Source organism: Malaclemys terrapin, chromosome 4, assembly GCF_027887155.1.
Source record: "Malaclemys terrapin pileata isolate rMalTer1 chromosome 4, rMalTer1.hap1, whole genome shotgun sequence".
Lineage (NCBI taxonomy): Eukaryota > Metazoa > Chordata > Testudines > Emydidae > Malaclemys > Malaclemys terrapin.
In genome coordinates, this window is record NC_071508.1 from 103807219 (window position 1) to 103829056 (window position 21838).

At 41.0% G+C, this 21838-nt stretch overlaps 1 protein-coding gene across 1 annotated transcript in view; it reads left to right on the forward strand.

Annotated features, from left to right (window-relative positions):
• The window catches only part of SCFD1 (sec1 family domain containing 1), a 145864-nt gene that overhangs the window by 48552 nt on the left and 75474 nt on the right, over window positions 1-21838 (forward strand). Inside the window, exons 14-15 of the mRNA XM_054026391.1 lie at window positions 5240-5321; window positions 19471-19567. Of these exons, the coding sequence (XP_053882366.1) occupies window positions 5240-5321; window positions 19471-19567 (179 nt within the window). The remainder of the gene's footprint in view (window positions 1-5239; window positions 5322-19470; window positions 19568-21838) is intronic.

Sequence of the window (21838 nt, forward strand, 5' to 3'; positions counted from 1 at the left end):
GAGGACTCAGTAATAATGGGGGATTTCAACTACCCCATAGCAACTGGGTACATGTCACCTCCAGAAGGGATGCAGAAATAAGGATTCTAGATACCATTAATGACTGCTTGTTGGTGCAGCTAGTCCTGGAACCCCCAAGGGGAGAGACCATTTTTGATTTAATCCTAAATGGTGCACAGGATCTGGTCCAGGAGGTGAATATAGCTGAACTTCTTGGTAATAGCTACCATAATACAATTAATTTTAACATCTTTGTGGGTGGGGGAAAAAACCAAAAAGCCTACCACAGGCTTTTTAACTTCAGCATTTAACTTCAGAAAGGAGAACTACACAAAAGTGAGGAAGATATTTAAACAGGAATTAAAAGGAACAGTCACGAGTGAAATGCCTGCAAACTGAATAGAAACTTTTTAAAAACTGCCATAACACAGGCTTAAACTAAATGTATACCCCAAATTAGAATATTAAGAGGACCCCAAAAATGCCACCATGGCTAACCAACAGAGTAAAAGAAGCAGTTAGAGGCAAAAAGGCATATAAAAATTGGAAGTCAAATCTTACTGAGGAAAATGGAAAGAAGAATAAACTCTGGTAAGTCAAGTGTAAAAGTATAATTAGGCAGGCCAAAAAAGAATTTGAAGAGCAACTAGCAAAAGACTCAAAAACTAACAGCAAAGAATGTTTTAAGTACATCAGAAACAGGAAGCCTGCCAACCAATCAGTAGGGCCAATGGGAAATCAAGGTGCTAAAGGAGCACTCAAGGGAGACAAGGCCATTGTAAAGAAATTAAATGAATTCTTTGCATCAGTCTTCACTGCAGAGGATGTGAGGGAGTTTCCCACAGCTGAGACATTCTTTTTAGGTGACAGATCTGAAATGCTATTCCGGATTGAGGTGTCTGTAGAGGAGGTTTGGGAACAAATTGGTATATTAAACAGTAATAAGTCACCAGAACCAGATGGTATTCACCCAAAAGTTTTGAAGGAACTCAAATATGAAATTGCAAAAATACTAACTTTGACAAGGTCCCTCACCAAAGGCTCTTAAACAAAGTAAGCAGTCATGGTATAAGAGGGAAGCTCCTGTCATGGATCAGTAACTGGTTAAAAGACAGGAAACTAAGGGTAGGAATAAAAGGCCAGTTTTCAGAATGGAGAGAGGTAAATAGCTCTGTCCCCCACGGATCTGTACTGGGACCGTTGCTGTTCAACATATTCATAAATGATCTGGAAAACGGGGTAAACAGTGAGGTGACAAAGTTTGCAGACAATAAAAAAGTACACAAGATAGTTAAGTCCAAAGCTGACGCAAAGAGAGACTAAGGGATCTCACAAAATTGCTTGAATGGGCAACAAAATGGCAGATGAAATTTAATGTTGACAAATGCAAAGTAAATATAATCCCAATTATGCATACAAAATTATGGAATCTAAATTATCTTTTACCACTCAAGAAAGAGATTTTGGAGTCCTTGCGGATAGTTTTCTGAAAACATCCGCTCAATGTGCAGCAGCAGTCAAAAAAGGAAACAATTTTAGGAGCCGTTAGGAAAGGGGTAGATGATAAGACAGTAAATATAATGCCACTATAGAAATCCATGGTACATCCACACCTTGAATATTGCATGCAGTTCGGGTCACCCCATCTCCAAAAATATATCTTAGAAATGGAAAAGTTACCAAGACATGCAACAAAAATGATTAAGGGCATGGGAACAGCTTCCATCTGAGGAGAGATTAAAAAGACTAGCACTATTCAGTTTGGAAAAGAGATGACTAAGGAGGGGATATGACAGAGGTCTATGAAATCATGAGTGGCGTGAAGAAAGTGAATAAGGGATTATTTACTCCTTCATGTAATGCAAGAACCAGGGGTCACCCAGTGAAATTAATAGGCAGCAGGTTTAATAGAAACATGAGGAAGTACTTTTTCCACACAATGCACAGCTAACTTATGGAACTCATTGCAATGGGATGTTGTAAAGGTCAAACTATAACTGGTTTCATAAAAGAACTAATTAAGGTCATGGATGATAGGTCCATCAATGATTATTAGCCAAGATAGTCATGGATACAACCCCATGCTCTGGGTTTCCTTAAGCCTCTGACTGTCAGATGCTGGGAGTGGACGACAGGGGATAAATCACTTGGTGATTGCCCTGTTCTGTTCATTCCCGCTGAAACTTCTTGCATTGGCCATTGTCGGAAGACAGGATAGTAGGCTAGACTCAGTATGGCTGAGCCAAAACCCTGACATTTTAAACTTATCGCTCTTGCAAGGCTGGTATATGGCCTTACGGCTCATATTGTGTCCCTCAGGTGCATTGGCTGGTCACCAAGTACCCACAGGTACCACCTGAAACTGCGGTCCATATCACCAGTGATGAATACTCTAGGTGTCTGTTTTGTCTCAGTGAAGGACACGTCACTGGCAAATGTTTAATCTGTCTCTCCTTTTCCAAAAGAATGCACAAAGGCCTGATAGTCCTTCTCAAGCTTTCTTCTGGAGCTATCAAAAAGGGCCTCCTCAGTGTCTGAAGCTAAAAATCCTGTCAAGCTGGCTCGTTTGCTCTTGGCTAGTGTTCTGGTGAGATGCAGCCGTACACCAAGGTCCTGTGTTCATTCTTCATCAAAGACATTGAACCCCTCGGCCACTGACTCTACGCCCAGTTGTTGTCAGGAAGGGTTAGGAAGGAGCAGAGTTCCCAGGGTAAGAATAGACAAAGGTCACCCTCCCTGGTGCCTAGTAAGATGAGCCATGTCTCTGTGTTGGTTCATGTCCCTCAATGAAAAAGCAGTTTACGGCCCTGATTGGATCCCTCTGATGTATTAACTGGTCACAGAGTACCCATGGTCCATATTTCCCCCAGTAACAACACCTCAGTACTGATGTCAGTACTGTAACACGTGATAGCAATCCTCTCTGAGCCCATGACTCTGCCATCAACCTTCATGGTGCAGATGTGTCTGGTGCAGACTTTCTCAATGCTGAAGATGTTTCCTGTACTGAGTCATCTCATGGTGATGACACAGCTAGAGTCACCCCTGCTATCCTCATCTGCCATTTTTAAGTGCTTCTGTCTCTGGACCGATGAGTTCTGGAATTGAAACACTGACTGGGTTTTGGGAGGGCCATAAGACACCTGAATAGTGCAACTTCATTATTTGAGTGTTGATTTTCTTCCATCTCTTCAAAATATAGTAGGGAGATATCTGCCACCCATATACTTTGTTCTCGTGGGAGTTGTACTGATCCGATAGGGAGACCAGGGATCATCTTTCCAAGCACATGTCAGGGTTCCTGTGAGAAACATTCTTTTTGGTTTCTACCCCCATGTCCTCCAGCCCTGTACTATTTCAGCATGAAATCTTGGCCATTTTGGGCTCCCATCTAGGAAATCTTCCTTTACTGCTCTCTTCTTCCAGAGTTAAATCTTCCTCCACTCCACTGGCTGCCTGAACAGTGTGGTGTTCTGCACTTGTCAGCTTTCCCCCAGCCCTGGTTTAAAAAATCCACTACAGCCTTTTTAATTTTACATGCCAGTAGTCTGGTTCCATTTTGGTTTATGTGGAGCCAATCTCTCCTCTATAGGCTACTCCTTCCCCAAAATGTTCCCCAGTTCTTAATAAACCTAAATCCCTCCTCCTTGCACCATCATCTCATTCATGCATTGAGACCTTGCAGTCCTGCCTGTCTTACTGGCCCTGCATGTGGAAATGGAAGCAATTCAGAAAATGCCACGTTGGTGGTCCTGGACTTTGATCTGTTACCTAGCAGCTTAAATTTGACCTCCAGTACCTCTCTCCTACCTTTCCCAAGTCATTGATACTTGCATGTAGCATAGCCACCAGTTCCTCCCCAGTGCTACCTATAAGTCTGTCTTAATATCTCATGAGATCTGCTATCTTTACATTCAGCTGGCAATTTACCATGTTCTCCTGGTTATCATAAACCCAACCATCTATGTTTCTAGTAATCAAATCCCCACTACTATTGCCTGTCTCTTCCTAGTAAGTCCCTGCCCCCCAGAGGGATATCCTCCATGCAAGAGGATATCATGACATCATCTGGAAGGTGGATCCCAACTATGGGATTGTTTCCTTCTACTCCAGCTAGATGCTCTCCCACCCCAAGACTTCCATCCTCCTTAACAGCACAGGGGCTGTTGGACAGGAGGTGGGACGGCTCTACTTTGTCTCTAAAAGTCTCTTCTCTGTACCCCACTGTCTCTCATTGTCCTCCAGTTCAGCCACTCTGGCCGCAAGAATCCATACTCCCTCTCTGAGGGCCATGAATTGCTCGCACCGCACGTGTACATACACCACCTGCTCCCAAGGCAGGCAATACATGTTGCACTCAATGCGATAAATTGGGTAGCCCCCACTCTGCTGCTGATCTTCTACCTATGGTGTTGGGTTTTTTTGGTTTGGTTGTTTTGTTTTACTCTTGTGGCTTTTTTTTAATGTAGCCTACATTTAGGGTATGTTTGTTAGGTGAATTGGGTTTTTTCTGTTTGTTCTGTCAGTTACTTTTCTTGGGAACTTGGTGCCTTTCTAATTGTTATCCCTTGGCCTTCTCTCTTTGCAGCCAAACTTTCCTTATGTTGGCAGCTCACTCAATTGCTGTGCTTTCTCACGGGCTCTCAGCTTAAGAAGGGGCTCTTGCAGGAGGCATCTAAATTTATGCCTGTGGCTAGGCTACACACACTTCCCACATCCTATTGATAATTGGGTCCTGACGTCTACTAGCTATCCCTGTGATCAAGGATAAACATTAATAGGTGATTATTCAGATGCCACAGTGACAAGCACCTCCAACAGGGCTGTGAGTCACAAGTACAGTGTGTCTGATCAATCCTTTTTGAATTGCATACCCCAGAACTAGACAGAGTACTCTAGCAGTGGTTGCACCAGTGCCAAATACAGAGGTAATATTATCTCTCTAAGCCTACTTGAGATATCTCTAGTTTGTTCCTAGATGTTTACATTTAGCTGTATTACTTTGCCCATACTGTGTATACATTAGTTGTTTTCTATCACTAAACTACAGCTATTTAAATTACCCACATTGAATATACTGTTTCTATGAGAACCTTAACTCTTGTATTTCCTGACTCCTTTGTTTTTCAGTTTGTAATCTTCACTTTTGCTTCTCATAATTTATGCATTTATTATAGTGAATGCACAACTCCACTAGAATGTGCACCTCAACGTTTTACTTTATATTCAATTTTTTCAGCTCTCTTCCAGAACTACTTGAAAAGAAAAGGCTCATCGATCTTCATACAAATGTTGCAACTGCTGTTCTGGAGCATATAAAGGTATCCCCACTGTGTGTTACAAAAATATAGAACTCCTTTATAAGTCAGCTTATCTCTGTCAAACCACAATACGGTTGACATTACTTAAAACTGGAGATATAGATCAGAATGGCATGTCTTTTCAAAAATAATACCTTGTCATATGATGTGTAGCTCTTTCCATCATTTGGTCTTGCAAGATGTAACAGTGGGAGGAACTTTAATTTCAGTGTGTATGCACAACAGGGTGAAATAAATGTGTTCTGGCAACCTTGGGTCAAAATTGCTCACAGATTTAGTTCATCTATGTGTGATGGCTACGTTCTAGTGTTAAAATTTTAATGTGGGACGAAACTGTGACGTTGATTTTATGTGATTTTATGAAAATATACTAATGAGTGTGAATACAATGTAACTGGAATATACTTCATGCAAAAGGTCCCTTGTAAGGTACCATTACAAAGCTTATAATCTACTGAGTGTGGTCATCCTATTTGTATAAATGTATCACTCTTGCTGGCTCCAATCAACCAGAACAATTGACTGTGGATGGCTCTGTTTGCTTGCAGGCCTTCCTGTAAGTCAGGCTGGGATGAATGAGGGCTTGAAGTCTTATAGTGGCATGTGATCATGTCACCTGAACTGAAATCCATCTTTAACCTGGTGCTTTTCCATTTAGAAGGAGGGGTGGGAAGCCAGAGAGGGACAAAGGATTCCTGCCTTATGCAAAAGATATATAAGGGGGTGGAACAGAACAAAGGAGGCTGCAATCATGAGAAATCCCCTGGCTTCCACCTGAGCTGGAACAAGGGCTGTACCAGGGGAAAGGATTGTGCCCAGATTAGGAAGAGGTCCAGTCTGTGATAAAAGCTTATTGAAACATCTCTGAGGGTGAGATTTTATTTGTATTCAGCTTTCTTACTGTATTAGGTTTTAGACTTGCGTGTTTTATTTTATTTTGCTTGGTAATTCACATTGTTCTGTCTGTTATTACTTGGAACCACTTAAATCTTACTTTTTTTATTTAATAAAATCACTTTTTACTTATTAATTAACCCAGAGTATGCATTAATACCGGGGGAGAGCAAACAGCTGTGCATATCTCTCTATCAGTGTTATAGAGGGCGAACAATTTATGAGTTTACCCTGTATCAGCTTTATACAGGGTAAAAACAGATTTATTTGGGGTTTGAACCCCATTGGGAGTTGGGCATCTGAGAGTTGGAGTCAGGAAAACTTCTTAAGCTGTTTTCAGTTAAGCCTGCAGCTTTTGGGGGACATGGTTCAGACCCGGGTCTGGGTTTGTAGCAGGCTAGCGTGTCTGGCTCAAACAGGCGAGGTTCTGGAGTCCCAAGCTGGCAGGGAAAACGGGCTTAGAGGTAGTCCCAGCACATCAGTTGGCAGTCCCCAGGGGGGTTTCTGTGATCTAACCTGTCACAGTGGCGTAGTCGAGCAGGATCTGTGCACAGCTGATTGCTTTGAGATACTGGTAGTGATTTTAAGTGAGTTTTAAGTGTGGTGGCTGGAGAACAGATAAAGTGGTTACTGGTTTGTTATTTTCTGTTTGCTTATTTTGGGTAAGGGAAATAGGGACAGAAAAGGAAGCAAAATAAGTAAGAGTGAAGATCAGAAGAAGCTAGAACTACACAAGTTGCAATTGCCCAGAAAGGCTGAACACTAAGCGCTGGGAAAGTCTCTGTTAACTAAGAAGCCCCTGAGTTGAGTGCATCTCAGTTTCAGTGAACTGCAGACGGATGTGGCCCAACCTCTGTGTTTGTGCTGAAGCTGACTGAAGTGTCTAACTTAGCGAGACAGGAGTGGATGGGTGCCTGTTCTGGCAGGAGGGGATTCTCTGTGGTATCCCAGCTCATTGAGTGACAGTCTCAAGGGAAGACAAATGGAAATTGATGTGCCCTGGAAAAAGAAAAGGCTTCCCACCAGCAAACCCTGAACTTAAAAGACAAAGTAAATTAAGACCCAGAAGCACGAATTAGCTGTAATGGAGTGGAAGAGCTGCACAGAGACATGTATCCTGGAGCTGGAAGTTGGGGTCCTAGTGACAGCTGTGGTGGGAACAGACCCCAAGGACACTGTAGCTGGGAGCAAGCCCAACCTAAATGAAACGGGGCGGGGGGGGGCGGGAAGAGGGAATTTTGCTGGCCAGTGAACGGTCTGTCATAGCTGGTAGCTGTGAGCCCACAGCTGGAGCCGGGTCTCCTTCTTTTTTGGGGGACACAAGAGTGTCTGCCCCAGAGGGGAGCCCAAAGAAGAATTTTAGGTATACTGTCTCTGCCACGGACAGTGTCCAGGTCTCTGTCTCAAACAAGGCAGGGTTCTGAAATCCCAAGTTGGCAGGGAAAACGGGCTCAGAAGTAGTCTCAGCACATCAGTTGGCAATCCCAAGGGGGTTTCTGTGATCCAACCTGTCACAGAAGCCCGTTAAAATGATATTTTAAAACATATTTGCTATGCTTTAAACTAAGATTAGGTCATTAGTTAATGGTTTAAATATTTTACTCCATAAATTGTATATCATGGACTTGTATTAGTCATCTGAAAGTGCTGATATGAAAGAAGTTCATGACTGTATGGTAAATTGACCCATAGGGAGGTGGTAAGGAAAGATGGTCTTTTGTGGTTAAGGTATAGACCAGGGCATCAGGAAATTGGTTTTATTCCTGTTTCTGCCATAGACTTGCTGGCTGAATCACTTGGTTCCTGATCTTACGACATCTAGGGTGATCAGACAACAAATGTGGAAAAATTGAGATGAGGTCGGGGGTAATAGGAGCCTATATAAGAAAAAGATCCAAAAATCGGGACTGTCCCTATAAAATCGGGACATCTGGTCACCCTAATGACAACTTACTGGGCAGACCCTTGTGCCTGCATGGAGTCCGATTGAAGTCAGTAAGGTTCCATGGGGGTGCAGCAGTTTCTTAGGCACTTCAGAAAATTTTACCCCAGACTACTTAGCTGCCTCACAAGGGGTAGGATGTTTTGAGGCTTAATTCCACCAACATTTGTCGAGTGTTTTGAGCTCTTCAGTGCAAGATGATATTCAAGTTATGTTAAACATCATGTCTATGAATGAGTTGCAGTTGTCACTAGGTTGAGTTTGGTTTTGAATTTTAATGTTTCTTTGAATTTGGTTCAGCTACCAGGTGACCTGTAGTATGTTTTCTTGCAATAGTTGGCATGGAGTCTGGCATGCCAGCTTTCATACTCAGTAACTGAAAGGCAGTATGGTAGTTCCATAGAAAATGACAGTTGGCAGTGTCAACTTTTTATATGATGATAGTCTTGTCAGTAGCCTCCCTTTTCTTGGAAAGATAATTGAGAAGGTGGTGGCAAGCCAGCTCTAGCAGCATTTTACATCTGCTTCTTTGGACATCAACCAGCTTTCAGACAGGGATGTAGAATGGAAATAACATTAGTCTCTGTTGACTCTCCCCTCATGGCATTGGACAGAAGTCACATGTTCTTGCTAATTCTCCATTAGGTGCTGTTGACTCACTTGTGTGACTGATCAGGAGTGGCAGGAATTACCTTAGGGTGGTCCCTCTCTCTTCTCCTGTTGGAAAGTTCCCAGTAAATGATGATGGATGACTTATTTTCCTTTTAGATGCTTCTCAGATATGGGGTTTCAAGAAGCTCAGTCTTCTTTCTGCCTTATTGTGGATGCACAGCTGCTGGAGAAAATCATGAAACAAAAGACATACAATATCATCAATCTGCTGATGACAATTCTTTCTGTGTGTCCTTTTTGTTAGATCCAGAAGGAGCCTTTTCCGTGCTCTCCAAATAATTGGCAGAGAGAAAGGCTTGGGTTAAGTTTGACTATCCTAAACCCAATCAAAATAAGATGCAGGTGATAGAGGTTGGTCTCTGGAATTCACCTAAATCTAAGTCTGGTGATATATGGCATTTCTATAACTGTGAGTTGTCTTTTTCCCAATCACTTTTCTATGGATAATGCCTTTCTAGTCTCTGTCCTTTTAAAGTTATGGTACATAAAGGTGGGAGTGGTAGGATATTAGCCCCCTGGGAAATGTTTTGTCTTTAATAAAATTCTCAGTGCACCTAGATACCTTGGTGATGGGCTCTGTATAAATTATAAAAAATGAAATAATAAACCAGGAAGGTACCAAAGATTTCAGAACAAGGCAGGAAGTAGAGAATTGTTTCTCTAGTGAATGTACCCTGTAGCCAGGTTAATGAGGCAATTCAGCGCATACATCTGTGCTCTACTCAATTTGTTCTATAAATTCACTTTTTAAATGAGCTAGAAGAATATTTACATTTTAATAATAGATACATTTGTCCATTTTGTACATGTTTGTTTTAGCTTCAATCAACTATTAATATTTATTTAAATGTTTTTTATCTCTTATTAAAATCAATGTGAAAATTCCTGAGTAACTATTGTACTGTCAGAAATGTGTAGCTCACATTTTGTTTGCTATTATACTTCAGGAGTTTAATTTTTATATTTAGTGTTCATGATTTTGATGTCCAGTTACAGCTGCTTTCCCCATTGCCTGGGATCATTTTCTATAACACTCCAAGAGGAAACCAGAAATTAATCACCTGCTCTGGGGTCCTGGCAGTTTTCTGGCATATCTGTTTAGTATAAAGTTGGAAAGAATGCACCAGTTCTTCACAAAGTAGACTAGCAAATATTTATCGCTGAAGCTTTGAACAAATGAAGACTTGTTTTACATTGATTGTTTTTGCTTTTAGGAGGCTGGTGACTTAAGAAATGTAGCCCGAAGTTAATAGTGTTAAGAATAAAATTATGGATTTACTCTTACTTAGTATTCTGGGAATTTTATGTAAAGCTTTATTTTATATCTATGTTTGACAATATTAATGTATTTTTATTCTGAATACTAGAACAGTGGTTCTCAAACTAGGGCCGCCGCTTGTTCCCAGGAAGCCCCTGGCGGGCCGGGCCGGTTTGTTTACCTGCCATGTCCAATGGGGGCTGCGGGAAGCGACAGCCAGTACGTCCCGCGGCCCTCGCCTATTAGTACGTTTTTCAGCCCGTGCCGCTTCCTGCAGCTCCCATTGGCCTGGAGCGGCAAACCGCGGCCACTGGGAGCTGCGATCAGCCGAACCTGCGGACGTGGCAGGTAAACAAACCGGCCCGGCCCGCCAGGGGATTTCCCTGAACAAGCGGCGGCCCTAGTTTGAGAACCTATGTACTAGAACATATTAAATTGCCACTTTAAAACAAAATGTACCCACCCATAATGCTTTACTAATGTTAATGTGAGGTTATATCTTGGTATCACTTTCCACATGTTAACTTCAATGGGGGAGTTTGTCTATGGATTGATTGTAGAATGTGGCCCTTAGCCTGTAAAACTATTCTTACTCCTTTCTTACTTCACTCTACACAATAAAGCTATTTCACTAAGACAAGTTAAAAAAAATGTTTTACCTCACCAGCTGAAAAAGTACAATCACTAAAACCCCTTAAAATTATTAGTAATCATAACTAGCTATTTCTATATAGAAGATATTGACCAATGCCAACTGATTTACTTCCTTAAAATCACAGCTTTTCTTGGGATTAATCCACTGCACTTAACATATATCATTACTCATGGATCTTTCTGTATGATTCAGGAGAACGGAGGCAGAATTTTCCGTCTGTCTCACTCCTCCATCAAGAAAAATTCCTTCTGCTGGCATGTTTGCACAACTGACCACCCCCTCTTCAGTATCTTTGACTTCATGAAGGGAGCTGCTATTTCGTATTGCTTTCTGTTAGTCTTTAGCAAGGAATTCTTTCCCCAGGGAAATTTGTTTCCCGTTAGTTTTCTTTTCTTGTTGAAAATTTTCTCCTTCTCTCCCCCAGTGTGCCCTTTCTCCAAGCCTTTTAATGAACTGAGTGGCCCCATTGGCAAAATCAAATGGCTCCTGCTCCAGTTTCCACGCTCGAGGGAATTTTGCAGGTGTTTGGGAATGCAGTGTGTGGGATAAGTTGCGTGAGCACCAAAAGTTTCTCCCAATATCAGTCTGAGAGAGGTAGTTCCAGCTCATGGCAGCCTACTCTTAAAGATGATTTGTTAAAATGTCCAAGATTTTAAAATACATAAAAAAGCACAGTAACGTAAAGTGTGCAGATACTATTTCAGTACAAAGCCCATATCTGAATTGACAACCAGAAGCTGCTTCTAAAGTGCATCAATACTTTATTGCATGAGAGAGAATCAAGAGAAAAAAGTTACTGCAAAACAGAATTGACGATCTTGAGAATTTTTACCACTGTTCCAGTGTGCATATTGTTGGATATACATACAGGTAAATAAAAGAGATGCAAGATATTTTGTTATACTAAAGAAACCTTAGCTTCTTCTCTGCTCTGATAATGGATAAGGGCTGAGAGAGTCCTCACTGGGAGACAGACCCAAGCCAATCCTATTGAAGTGCCTCTGCTTTCGGGGGGGGAACCCACCTCCAAAGAGAGAAAAGAACTCTCCTGTTTCAGGATTTCTCTTGCTACAAAATGGAAGCATCTGTGGGAAGCTGACAGTAAACTACTAAGCTATGAAGCCTGCTATGCCTTATTGTAACCTGCTTGTTCACATGTAAATCTATGAAGAAAAATTTATCGTATAATGAATGAAATTTATAAAAGCTAAAGTTTTCTTCATGTACAAAAACCATGTGAACAATCCCATCCAACAACTTTCACCACAAATGTAACTAATAGTTTTAGTTGCTCTCTGATATGAGGAAGGAATTAATGAAAAATTTAAAAAATTGCTTTCTTCAATTAATATGCCCTACAACTCACTCCCAACTGGCCCTGTGCATGTTTCTGAATGGTTTAAATGGTTTACTTGTAAACATTGGCTGGACTCCAGAATCCTGAAATGACTAATGCTTATATAGGCATCTTGTCCAATTTTTCCCCGCACTTCTAGAGGTAGGGGTTTAACCCTACTGGAAAACTTTCCCTAAACAGATTTCAGTTGCTCTCTTCATGATCCTCTTTTTAGAGGGGGTTAATTTCTCTTTGGATGCTTTGGAGAAATTTACTCAAGCACCAAGAGTGCACTTCCTATTTTACACTCCATTACCATTATCTCTACTCAAAAGAGAAGTCTCAAATTCTTCCTCAATCCCGTAAGTTAAATTAGGTCCTCTAATTTGATCTGACCACACTCCGGTATATATTCAAGTATCAGTAAATCTAAGATTTGAACACAAGTTACTGGTAGAAAGTTATAAAGATCATTAATATTTTGAACACAAATTACACCAAACTTTGCAGGGCAGTCAATGGAAAACCTTAATGGGTGTGGCCAAGGACTATCTTATTTCTTTCGAAGTCTCTTACAATAAAACATCTTATGAACAGAAAAAAACCCACTCCAATAGGAGATATTTAATCCTGAAAATTTTTATTTAAACTAAAGGAAGAGGAAGAAACTGTCCTTATGGGAAATTGATTAATGCTAGAGGTAAATTAAATATAAATACCTACGTGGGAACAAATATTAATAATGAGCTTTCCAGCCTAGCCGTGGCTGGAAGTTGAAGCTAGAAAACAAATTCACACTGGAAATAAGACATACATTTTTAATAGTGAGAGTAGTTAACCATTAGAACAATTTACCAAGGGTCATGTGAATTCTCCATTACTGAAGATAGACACCTGTGGCTGCTTTTTTCCTGTGCTCTACTTTCCTGTTGACTTCGCATCTCTTTGATAACTTCGCATGTAAATTGGCATCCACTGTGTTAGCTTACAATGCTTAATTTATATCTGACAGGTGAATAAATATCTGTAGTCTCGAAGAAAACGGATTTCTTCACCTCTGCTGGTGGCTCATACCTTGATACAGAATCTTAGGGCTAGTCTACACTACACAGGTCAACATAAGGCAGCTTATGTCGACCTAATTATGTTGGGACTTGTCTATACTACCCGCTCCCTGGGAGACCTAGGTGGCTGGATCCTGTTCCTGGCTGGGAGCTGGGGCAAGAAGCCCGGGCAGCCCCCACTCCCTACCGGGAGCCATGAGAGGGTGAGGGGGAGCAGTCAGGGCAGCTGGACCCTACACCTGGGGGGGCGAGAAGCCCTGGGTGGCTTTCCCCCTGCTCCCGACGGGGAATGGGCAGGTGAGAAGCCCCGGGTGACTTCCCCCCTGCTCCCAGCAGGGAACAGGGAGGCAAGATGCCCTAGACAGCTTCCCCACACTCCCAGCAGGTAACAGGGAGCAGAGGGCGGGGGCAGCCCGGGAGCCTATGGGGCAGCCAGGCTCCCAGCAGGGAGCTGCCTGCAGAGCTGAGACACCAGGCTCTCATCTCTTGACACTGACCTGGGGAGGGAAGTGTGGCCATGCAGTGGCTGTAAGTCAACCTAATATAGATCGACTTACCTTTCTAGTGTAGACATACTCCTAAGAGCTTATGTTCATTGTATATAAATACCTCAGACATAGTATATGTACATCTATTTCACAATGATGTTAATGACCAATATGACTCTGGCTTTCAATTAAGACCTCACATGACATTCTTTAGTGAACCAAAATGTACATACCAGAATCAGGATATTCCTGTAACCCCGCTGCCAACTGGTATTAAGGTCACACACATTCTTGGGTCACACACATTGTTTTGAATCTACTCTAAATATTGCATATAGCTGATTCTAACCTTTATTGGTAATGATATGGTGGAAGTGGAGATGTTGATAACATTGTTGGAACTATCCACATAAACCTTATTGGAAATCAGATTGCTCACCACGGCTTTCTTATTTTCAACATAACCTTGCACCAGTTCTGGTTTTATTGGTCTCTGATCCAATGTACAGTGTACTGTATTATGCCCTTCTTTATCACTGAGTATTTCTCATAGCAAGAATTGTAATTCATACTGGAAAAAATTCTACAAGTGTCTCCGGCAATAAATAATACGTGAGAACTTAGTTAAGGAAAATTATAAGCATCAGAAATACATCTATGTAGTATATTTAACTGCATGGCAACCCCTTAACAATACAGAATTCATGCAAAATATATACAAACCACCTTTTTTACTTGTATCATTATTTCAGTGCTTCTCCTATATAACTAGTCTCTTGCTCTGTGATTTGTGTCAGGACTTGCTTGTGTGTTTTGTTTTCTTGTTGATTATACAAGAACCTGGAAAAATAATGAATTGAAAAAACAAATACCATTATAAAAATATACCCTAAAGAATGAATAAGTAACAAAAGTGAAACTTCTTATTCCAGAGCTTGCTGTTTGGAATAATATCAAAATGCCTTCTAGTGGAAATAAAAAAAAAATAGCTTAAGTATACACTGGGAAAGTTTCCACTAAAAATATAGACAGTGCTGTATGCAAAGACGATAAACGTAAAATGAAAAATGTCTTGTTTTACCAAGTGGTGGTGCAACACTACTCAAACACCTTTGGTTGTTCCCTGGAGTCATAATTTAAGACCGCTGCGTAAATGGCAACTTAGAGTGATATCCGAGTAGCATGGCTTCTGCCATACTAACATGGAACCAGGTTCCAGGCCTCTCCCAGGAAGACAAAAGGAAAACGAAATTTAAAATTGTTATCAATGATAGCATATAAATTACAATAATTAAATACATCAGAAAGCTAAAATCCATAATTTTAAGTTACCAGAGGGCCCTGGCCAGTCATTTGTTGCCTCATCCTGACTGTCAGTCCCACTGCACGTTAGGATCTCTCCTTTCTCTCTGCCTGTTATCAGAGTCCAGAAGATTAGTCATGCCCTCTAGTGTGTCTGCGTGCATCCAAACGAAAGAGCAGCTGTTATGTTTAAATGAAGTAAGCACTATCTGCTTTATATCAGCACTTTTGAGAACTGTCAGTTCATGGGGAAGTGGATGTCTTGAGCGATTGATATGGCATATCTACAACATATGTCACAGGGTAGTTAGTAGCATCTATAGTTATCCAGAAGCTTATAAAATTTAATTTGGTTTCATTCCAGTTCCAAGTGAACAAGCATCAGCATCCCAAAAAGCACTACAGTACTTGACACCCTTGTAATGGCAGTCTCGACAGGCCAACCGTTGAGTATGCATGGAGATTTAACTACTCTCTCATCCCTAGAGTTTTGACCCCCTTCTAGGTTCACACTTGGGACGTATTGGCCGGAAGTTGACAGAGTGTAGGGAAGTTTGCACTGCTGCTACTCAGGCTATAGACCTGTTGTGTGCATCAATCAAGAACTTCCTTCACCAGGGTTTCAATCTGGCTTCTTTCATTAGCATCAAATTCACATTTAAAAAGTCCTTGGCTGAAGCTTTTGAAGGGAGTATATGTCCCTTTCCATTGCTGTTGTTGATTCATTTTTGGAGTCTAAAAGGTACATTTAAGTCACTGACTAGTGGGTTTGCTTTGTTGTAGTAACCTGTTTTGATCAGTCACCTTACCAAACAGTTTAAAACTATTCATGGATTGAAAGAAGAACTTGTGTTCAGTGTGTGTTTAAAATGAGTTGAGAACTGTGACCATATTTTTATGATTGATAAGTGTGCCTGTATATGCCATCTGATTCTTCAAACGATGAATATCATTTTATAAAAAAAAAGTAAAGTTGAGCATCAACCAAATGCTCTTAATGGATTATTCTGTTCCTTTTTGACATGCTACAATGATACAAATTAGTCTCAGTTGGGATGCCAATTAACATTATTCTTGATGCCAAATTCAACACTAAAGCATTTTTTTAATTAGATAAAGGTTTTACATCTTATTGACAATTCTTCTGCTTGCTAGACACCTTTTGTTGGTGGGGGAAAATTGCATTTTTAAAGTTGTGTAGAATTTAGATGCCGCAGAAAGAAATGTAAATGTAGTCAAACATAAGGTGACAAAGTGAACATACAGGGTAGACTAGAAAAGCTGCAAATATTTAAGATAATTGTTTGTTTCAAGTCTCCACATAAATTGGAGGATTTCATGGGAGACTATCAAGGAGTATGATGGGATGATGTAGAATTGTATTTCTATGATTTCTTAAATTATTTGTGTGTTCTGACTCAACACATTTTTCATTTAGGATATTAGGTTGAAATTGCAATAAGGATCAAGAGGTTAAAAGCCAGCAGTCAAATTCTGCTCTGTTACACTAGAGTTAATCCTGAGTAATTGACAATAACTTCACTGGAATTATCTCAGATTTGCAGGGATATAACTGAGGGCAAAATTTGCCTCGGGATTTATGTGCATGAATTTACAGAAATTTTCCTTCTGTGTGCTTTTTGCTCTGGATGCAGAGAGGAGGAGAGTGGGTGGAGCATGCTGCACTCTATCTAGCCCTAGTTGTCATATAGTTCCTTAGGAAACCATTGCTATCTGGTGCAAATTCGAGCAGCCCTTAATCTGGGCCAGGGCAGAGAGTCTGGGAGCTTTAACTGGTTGTTAGGTTCTCAGCTTCTCTTTTTTTCCTCTTCTTCTGGGCTGCTGTATGAGACTGTGGGAGGGAAGGGAGACATCCTTTGTTAGGTGGTGCTTCCATAGGCTGAGGCAAAGCTGAGCACCTGTCCTACTCTTCCTCAGGTTCCTACCGGCCCACAGGAAAACAGACAAAGGAGAAACCAGAGCTGCTTTCTCCTCCCTGCCTTGCAATGGAGCAGGCAGCCAGCAGGGGAGCTGCTGAGCAGCTTCATCAGGGAAGACACAGCTGCTCTTCAGAAAACTCCCATTTCATACCAGAACTGCTCCTTGGGCTGCAGAGAAAAGTGGCAGAAGATGGTGCAGCCTACCTCCTCTCTGTAGTGATGGGTCTGATTCAAACACTTCCATTTTAAAAATACACAGCATGGCTCAGAAGATACCCATTTTCTTAGAACAGTTGCCCTCGAGGGCCACAGCTTAGAGCCTTGAGAACAAGTGGATATAGTTGGACATAACCATGGTCAGAGACTGATTTTTACAGAAATCGATATTTCCAATAACTGTGGAAACTCACCTGCACAGGAACTTTAATTGGGCTTGCTGTTCTGGAAATAGTTGTTTTTCCCCAAATAAATGAAGGCTTGGTGGAAGCTAGTGGGGATTATTGCTAGTGCTTGTATATTATAGAGGGAGCTGGTAACAATCCCTGTATTTAGGTTGCCTGACACTTTCCATTATAAAGGATTCTTGCAGCCTTTTCTTTTGGGTAGTTCTCATACCTGTTTGCAGCAAATCTTTGATATTCAGCAAGGAAAATGCCCTGAGACTAGAGAAGTGCCTTTTTGTCCTATGAAGTTTAGTTCAGCTTCACTAAGATACAAACTATAAGAAGTCACCTTTTCCTTTCTCTCACTTGCAGTCTTCATGAAAGTTTTGGCAGTATGCCAAAATAAGTCAACACTGACTTCCTAAGGTTGGGTTCATGCTGCCACCATCAAAGCAGCAGTAGCAGTTACTGTACTTGGAGTGCCTGGAAGGTGCCAGCACATGATTCCAGTGACCTATACCCACGTGAAGAAAAAACTGGGCCAGCCTCCCCCATAAGTACTCTGCAGTCCCATGTGGTATCTATGGGATAGGAGCTCCCCCAACTCCCAAGGCAGAAGGGCGAGGAAAGTGATAAAGTTTCTCTCATGTGTGCACGCACACACATCCTGCATCTACCTGGCTGGGCTCCCCCAACACCAGCCACCCTAGAACAGCACCTGGACTCGGCAGTCCATCCCTTTTCTGGGATAACATCTTTTTCCTGTTGCCAGCCAATGTATTTAGTCTTGTAACTCAAGTGGTAGCAGTCTGTTGCAGAGCTAAAGGTTGTAAACCTTGATGACACATGAGGGTTTCAGTTGTACATAATAGAATTTTTTATGTTTTTCTTTCCTAAAAATAATTCGAAAATTACATTCAAAGCATAAGAATGGCCATACTGGGTCAGACCAAAGGTCCATCTAGCCCGGTATCCTGTCTTCTGACAGTGGCCAATGCCAGGTGCCCCAGATGGAATGAATAGAACAGGTAATCATCAACTGATCCATCCCCTATTGCCCTTCCCAGCTTCTGGCAAAAAAAAAAAAAAAAAAAAAGGCTCATCTACACATCTTGCTTCTAACTTCTTACATCTTACTTCTTGTAGTAGCCAAGATAGTTTCCTATCCAAGTAGGCATCAGCTCTAACCCTACTTAGGTAGTCAGAGATACCCAGCCACTACTGCTGGATTTGGGATTCCTGATTACATTACTTAGGTTACAAAATCAAGCACTTGAAAGATAGAAAATGAATATGGTTGCCTATTCATCCTTAACTTGGCCCTCTTGTGCATAGGCATTATGATACTGTCTTTAATTACATGATCTCATAACGTACCATTTTATCCAGAGGACACCAGCCTTGCTCAGTGCAAGTGATGGATGCCTAGTTTCCCCTAATAAAGGATCGCCAGAATTGGGCCTAATGATTATGTAAAAACTTGGTGTTGAAATAGAGACATCTTTTCCAACTTAAGCCAAATGACCTTATTCCAAAGTCTTCTGCCTTAATATTAATGAATTCCTGCTATATTGTCAGATGACGTGATCTTAATGCTAGCCTTCATCATTTGGATGGAAGACTGCAGACATTTTCTCTGGAATCATGTCTTCCTATGTCTGGGGACCTGCTATGTTTATCTGGATAGCACATTAGCTAATTGCTTTGACTCTTTTTTTATTTAAAATATGCTGTAGATTTAACCTAATCTTTCACAACAATATATTGCAACATTTTGATATGTCTGCTTGGATGATTGTGATAAAGCACCATACATAATGATACAGTGTTGCCTATTGTCCAGCTCAAAACACAGTTTCTGTCTGGCCTTTGCCCAAACAATTATATTTTGATCATTTGTTTAGTTTTAAGATTTTTTTTGTGCTCCACCCTAATATATTGATTCAAAGGAGCAATACTGATATATTGAACAAACTTATTGGGAGAATTGATTCACTTTCTGCACTAAGATGGCCCGGAAGTATTTTTGTGTTTAGATCATAATGAAAAACTGAGTGATTCTCTTGCTGAGTGATTTAATTTTTTTCCCGTCACTAAGTAGGAAAAGTGAATAATTTGAAAGTAGCTGTGATCAACTAATCTCTCTACATGTTAAAATAGGGAGGTATATTTTCACAATGTAATCATTTTAATTTTAACATTTATTTTTAAACAGGCACGGAAACTGGATGTGTATTTTGAGTATGAGGAAAAAATAATGAGCAAGTCCGCTCTCGATAAATCTCTCTTGGACATGATTTCTGACCCTGATGGTAAGTACTGAAAATCTGAACTTGGTATAAACCAAGTTTCTCTGTTTTTGATGGAGAATCAAGTAGGGGCCCATTGACTCTGTAATTTTCCATCTCACTTGATGATCAGTCAGATTAGTGGAGTGCATATACAGTACACTAGACTTGCAATGAGAAGAGGTTTTTAAAACAGCTAGGGAATTCACTCTTTAGACTAAATAAATCCAAAATCATGACTGGAATTTTGCCTTTACTACAAAACCTTTTCTGGCTCTAAAACCAAAAGAGCTTGTCAAGTGACAGTACTAAGATACATATTTTAACCACCTTGTGCTTCAGTCATTTCTCTTAATACGGGGCTGCATAGTGGAATAGTTTTTTTTGTTTGTTTTTGTTTTTGTTTTTGTTTTTTTTCTCTCACACAGTTCTAATCTGTTATGTACTAAATGAAGAGAAAAGGCAGAAAGCCATGCAAGAAAAATGTCAGTAGCTGACCGGTAGAGGTCTGTGCAAAAGCTTTACAGAAAGTTAAGCTGGGTAAAGACTGGAAATAGGTAACAATTTATTCATGACTGAACATGAATATATCACTATTGATATCTGTGAACATAAGTATTAAGCAATATATAATCTGTAAAATAGTCTCATAAAAGTAGTTACCATGGGTCAAAGCTTATTGGATCAAGTAACTATTTAGACATTGAATTTTATGCACAATTAATATTTACGATTACGTTATCTTCTCAGTATATATGACACTGGAAATAACTAAGTGTGCTACAAAATCTCAAAAGAGCTTACCTTGCTAAAAAGCAGTATAACATAAAATATGTTTTGCAAAATAGGTGTTTAAACAGTTTTTGAAGTGAATAAAACTGTGCTTATAGTACTTTAATTTGGAGTTTGTTCAGAGCATATTTGGGGCATGAAAGAAGGCACTATATTGGGAGTGGGTGAAGGATGGAGAGGTTAAGAGAGAAGCTTGGTTAGCGAGTAGTTAGGAGAATGTTTTGGGAAGGGCTTGCAATGTCTCATAGGGGCAGGTTCAGCATCACATGATGCAGGTTTCTTAAGCCCATCGTTCCATGGGCATCCTACTAGGGTGCCTTCCAGATGCCTTTCAACTGGTAACCTGCAAGCCAACCATCTCTGTCAGAAAGCACGGATCCTCAATTGCTCTTCAGTATTGTACTGTGCATTATGAACACAAGGCTATAAGAGGAGCTCAGTGGAGGAGCTATTTAGCTGAGGGAGGCCTTGAAGGAGTATTTTAACAATGAGTCTCAGTAATATGTTTTACAGTAGTGTGCTGAGCCTGGCATTGCTTGTTTGTACCATGCTATGAACCTTGTAACGATTGCTGTATGTGCCCAACTGTAACAATGCACATATGCCTATTACTGTTGTCTTGAATGTTAGCAGCAGTCACCATGTCATGATGAATAATAAAGATAAATTCAGTTTCTGTAAGTAGATTTTTATTCCACATCCATGCAAACATATCTATATAATGCTGAGGTAAACATCATACATGCAGGGGAGAGTATCTTTAAAGGTGATGGAACAGGGAATTCACAAGCATGTATACCAACAATGCTCTCTCAACTGAGTGTACATGCGGCTGTCATTGTATTTAATCTCCTGCGGGGTGGAGTGCCTTGGGTACTGCTGCGGCACTGGAAGATACATGGAATGGTAGGTGGGATGTAGGGAAGTCCTTGTGATTCTCTCCCCCTGCCTCCCTACTGTGATTTCTAGCCACAGACCCACAGCCTCATCTCCCCACAGACCCAAAAGATCGAGCACCTCCCATGTACTCCAGGCAGGAGCGCGTTTGCTGCATGGAGCTGGCATGCTCGGCTAGGCGGTTGCTATGTGAGCTCTCCACACCGAGCAAACGGAGCAATTTCAAAACTTCTGGGGCTTTAAGAGGGAAGGAGTACATGCCTGGGTACTTGGCTGGAGTGCAACAGAGTTCAAAACAGTGACCAGAGCGGTCACGGTGGGCATTGTGGGATACCTCCTGGAGGCTACTTAAGGCAACGTAAGCAATGCAGTGTTTACACTGATGCCGTGTCTTTCTAACTATGTCATCCTAAGTTCTGGCAGCTGACATCTGAACTGTCCTATAAAGGGTTGGAGACTAGTGGTTAGAGCAAAGTGAGGCAAAAAGCCATGTCCTGCACAGCCAAAAAAATGAAACATGTTTAGGAAAATGCAACTTAGGCACTATAAATGAGGAAGGGGAAGTGCTACTAGATGTCTATATTGCCAACCAATGGATGATAATCA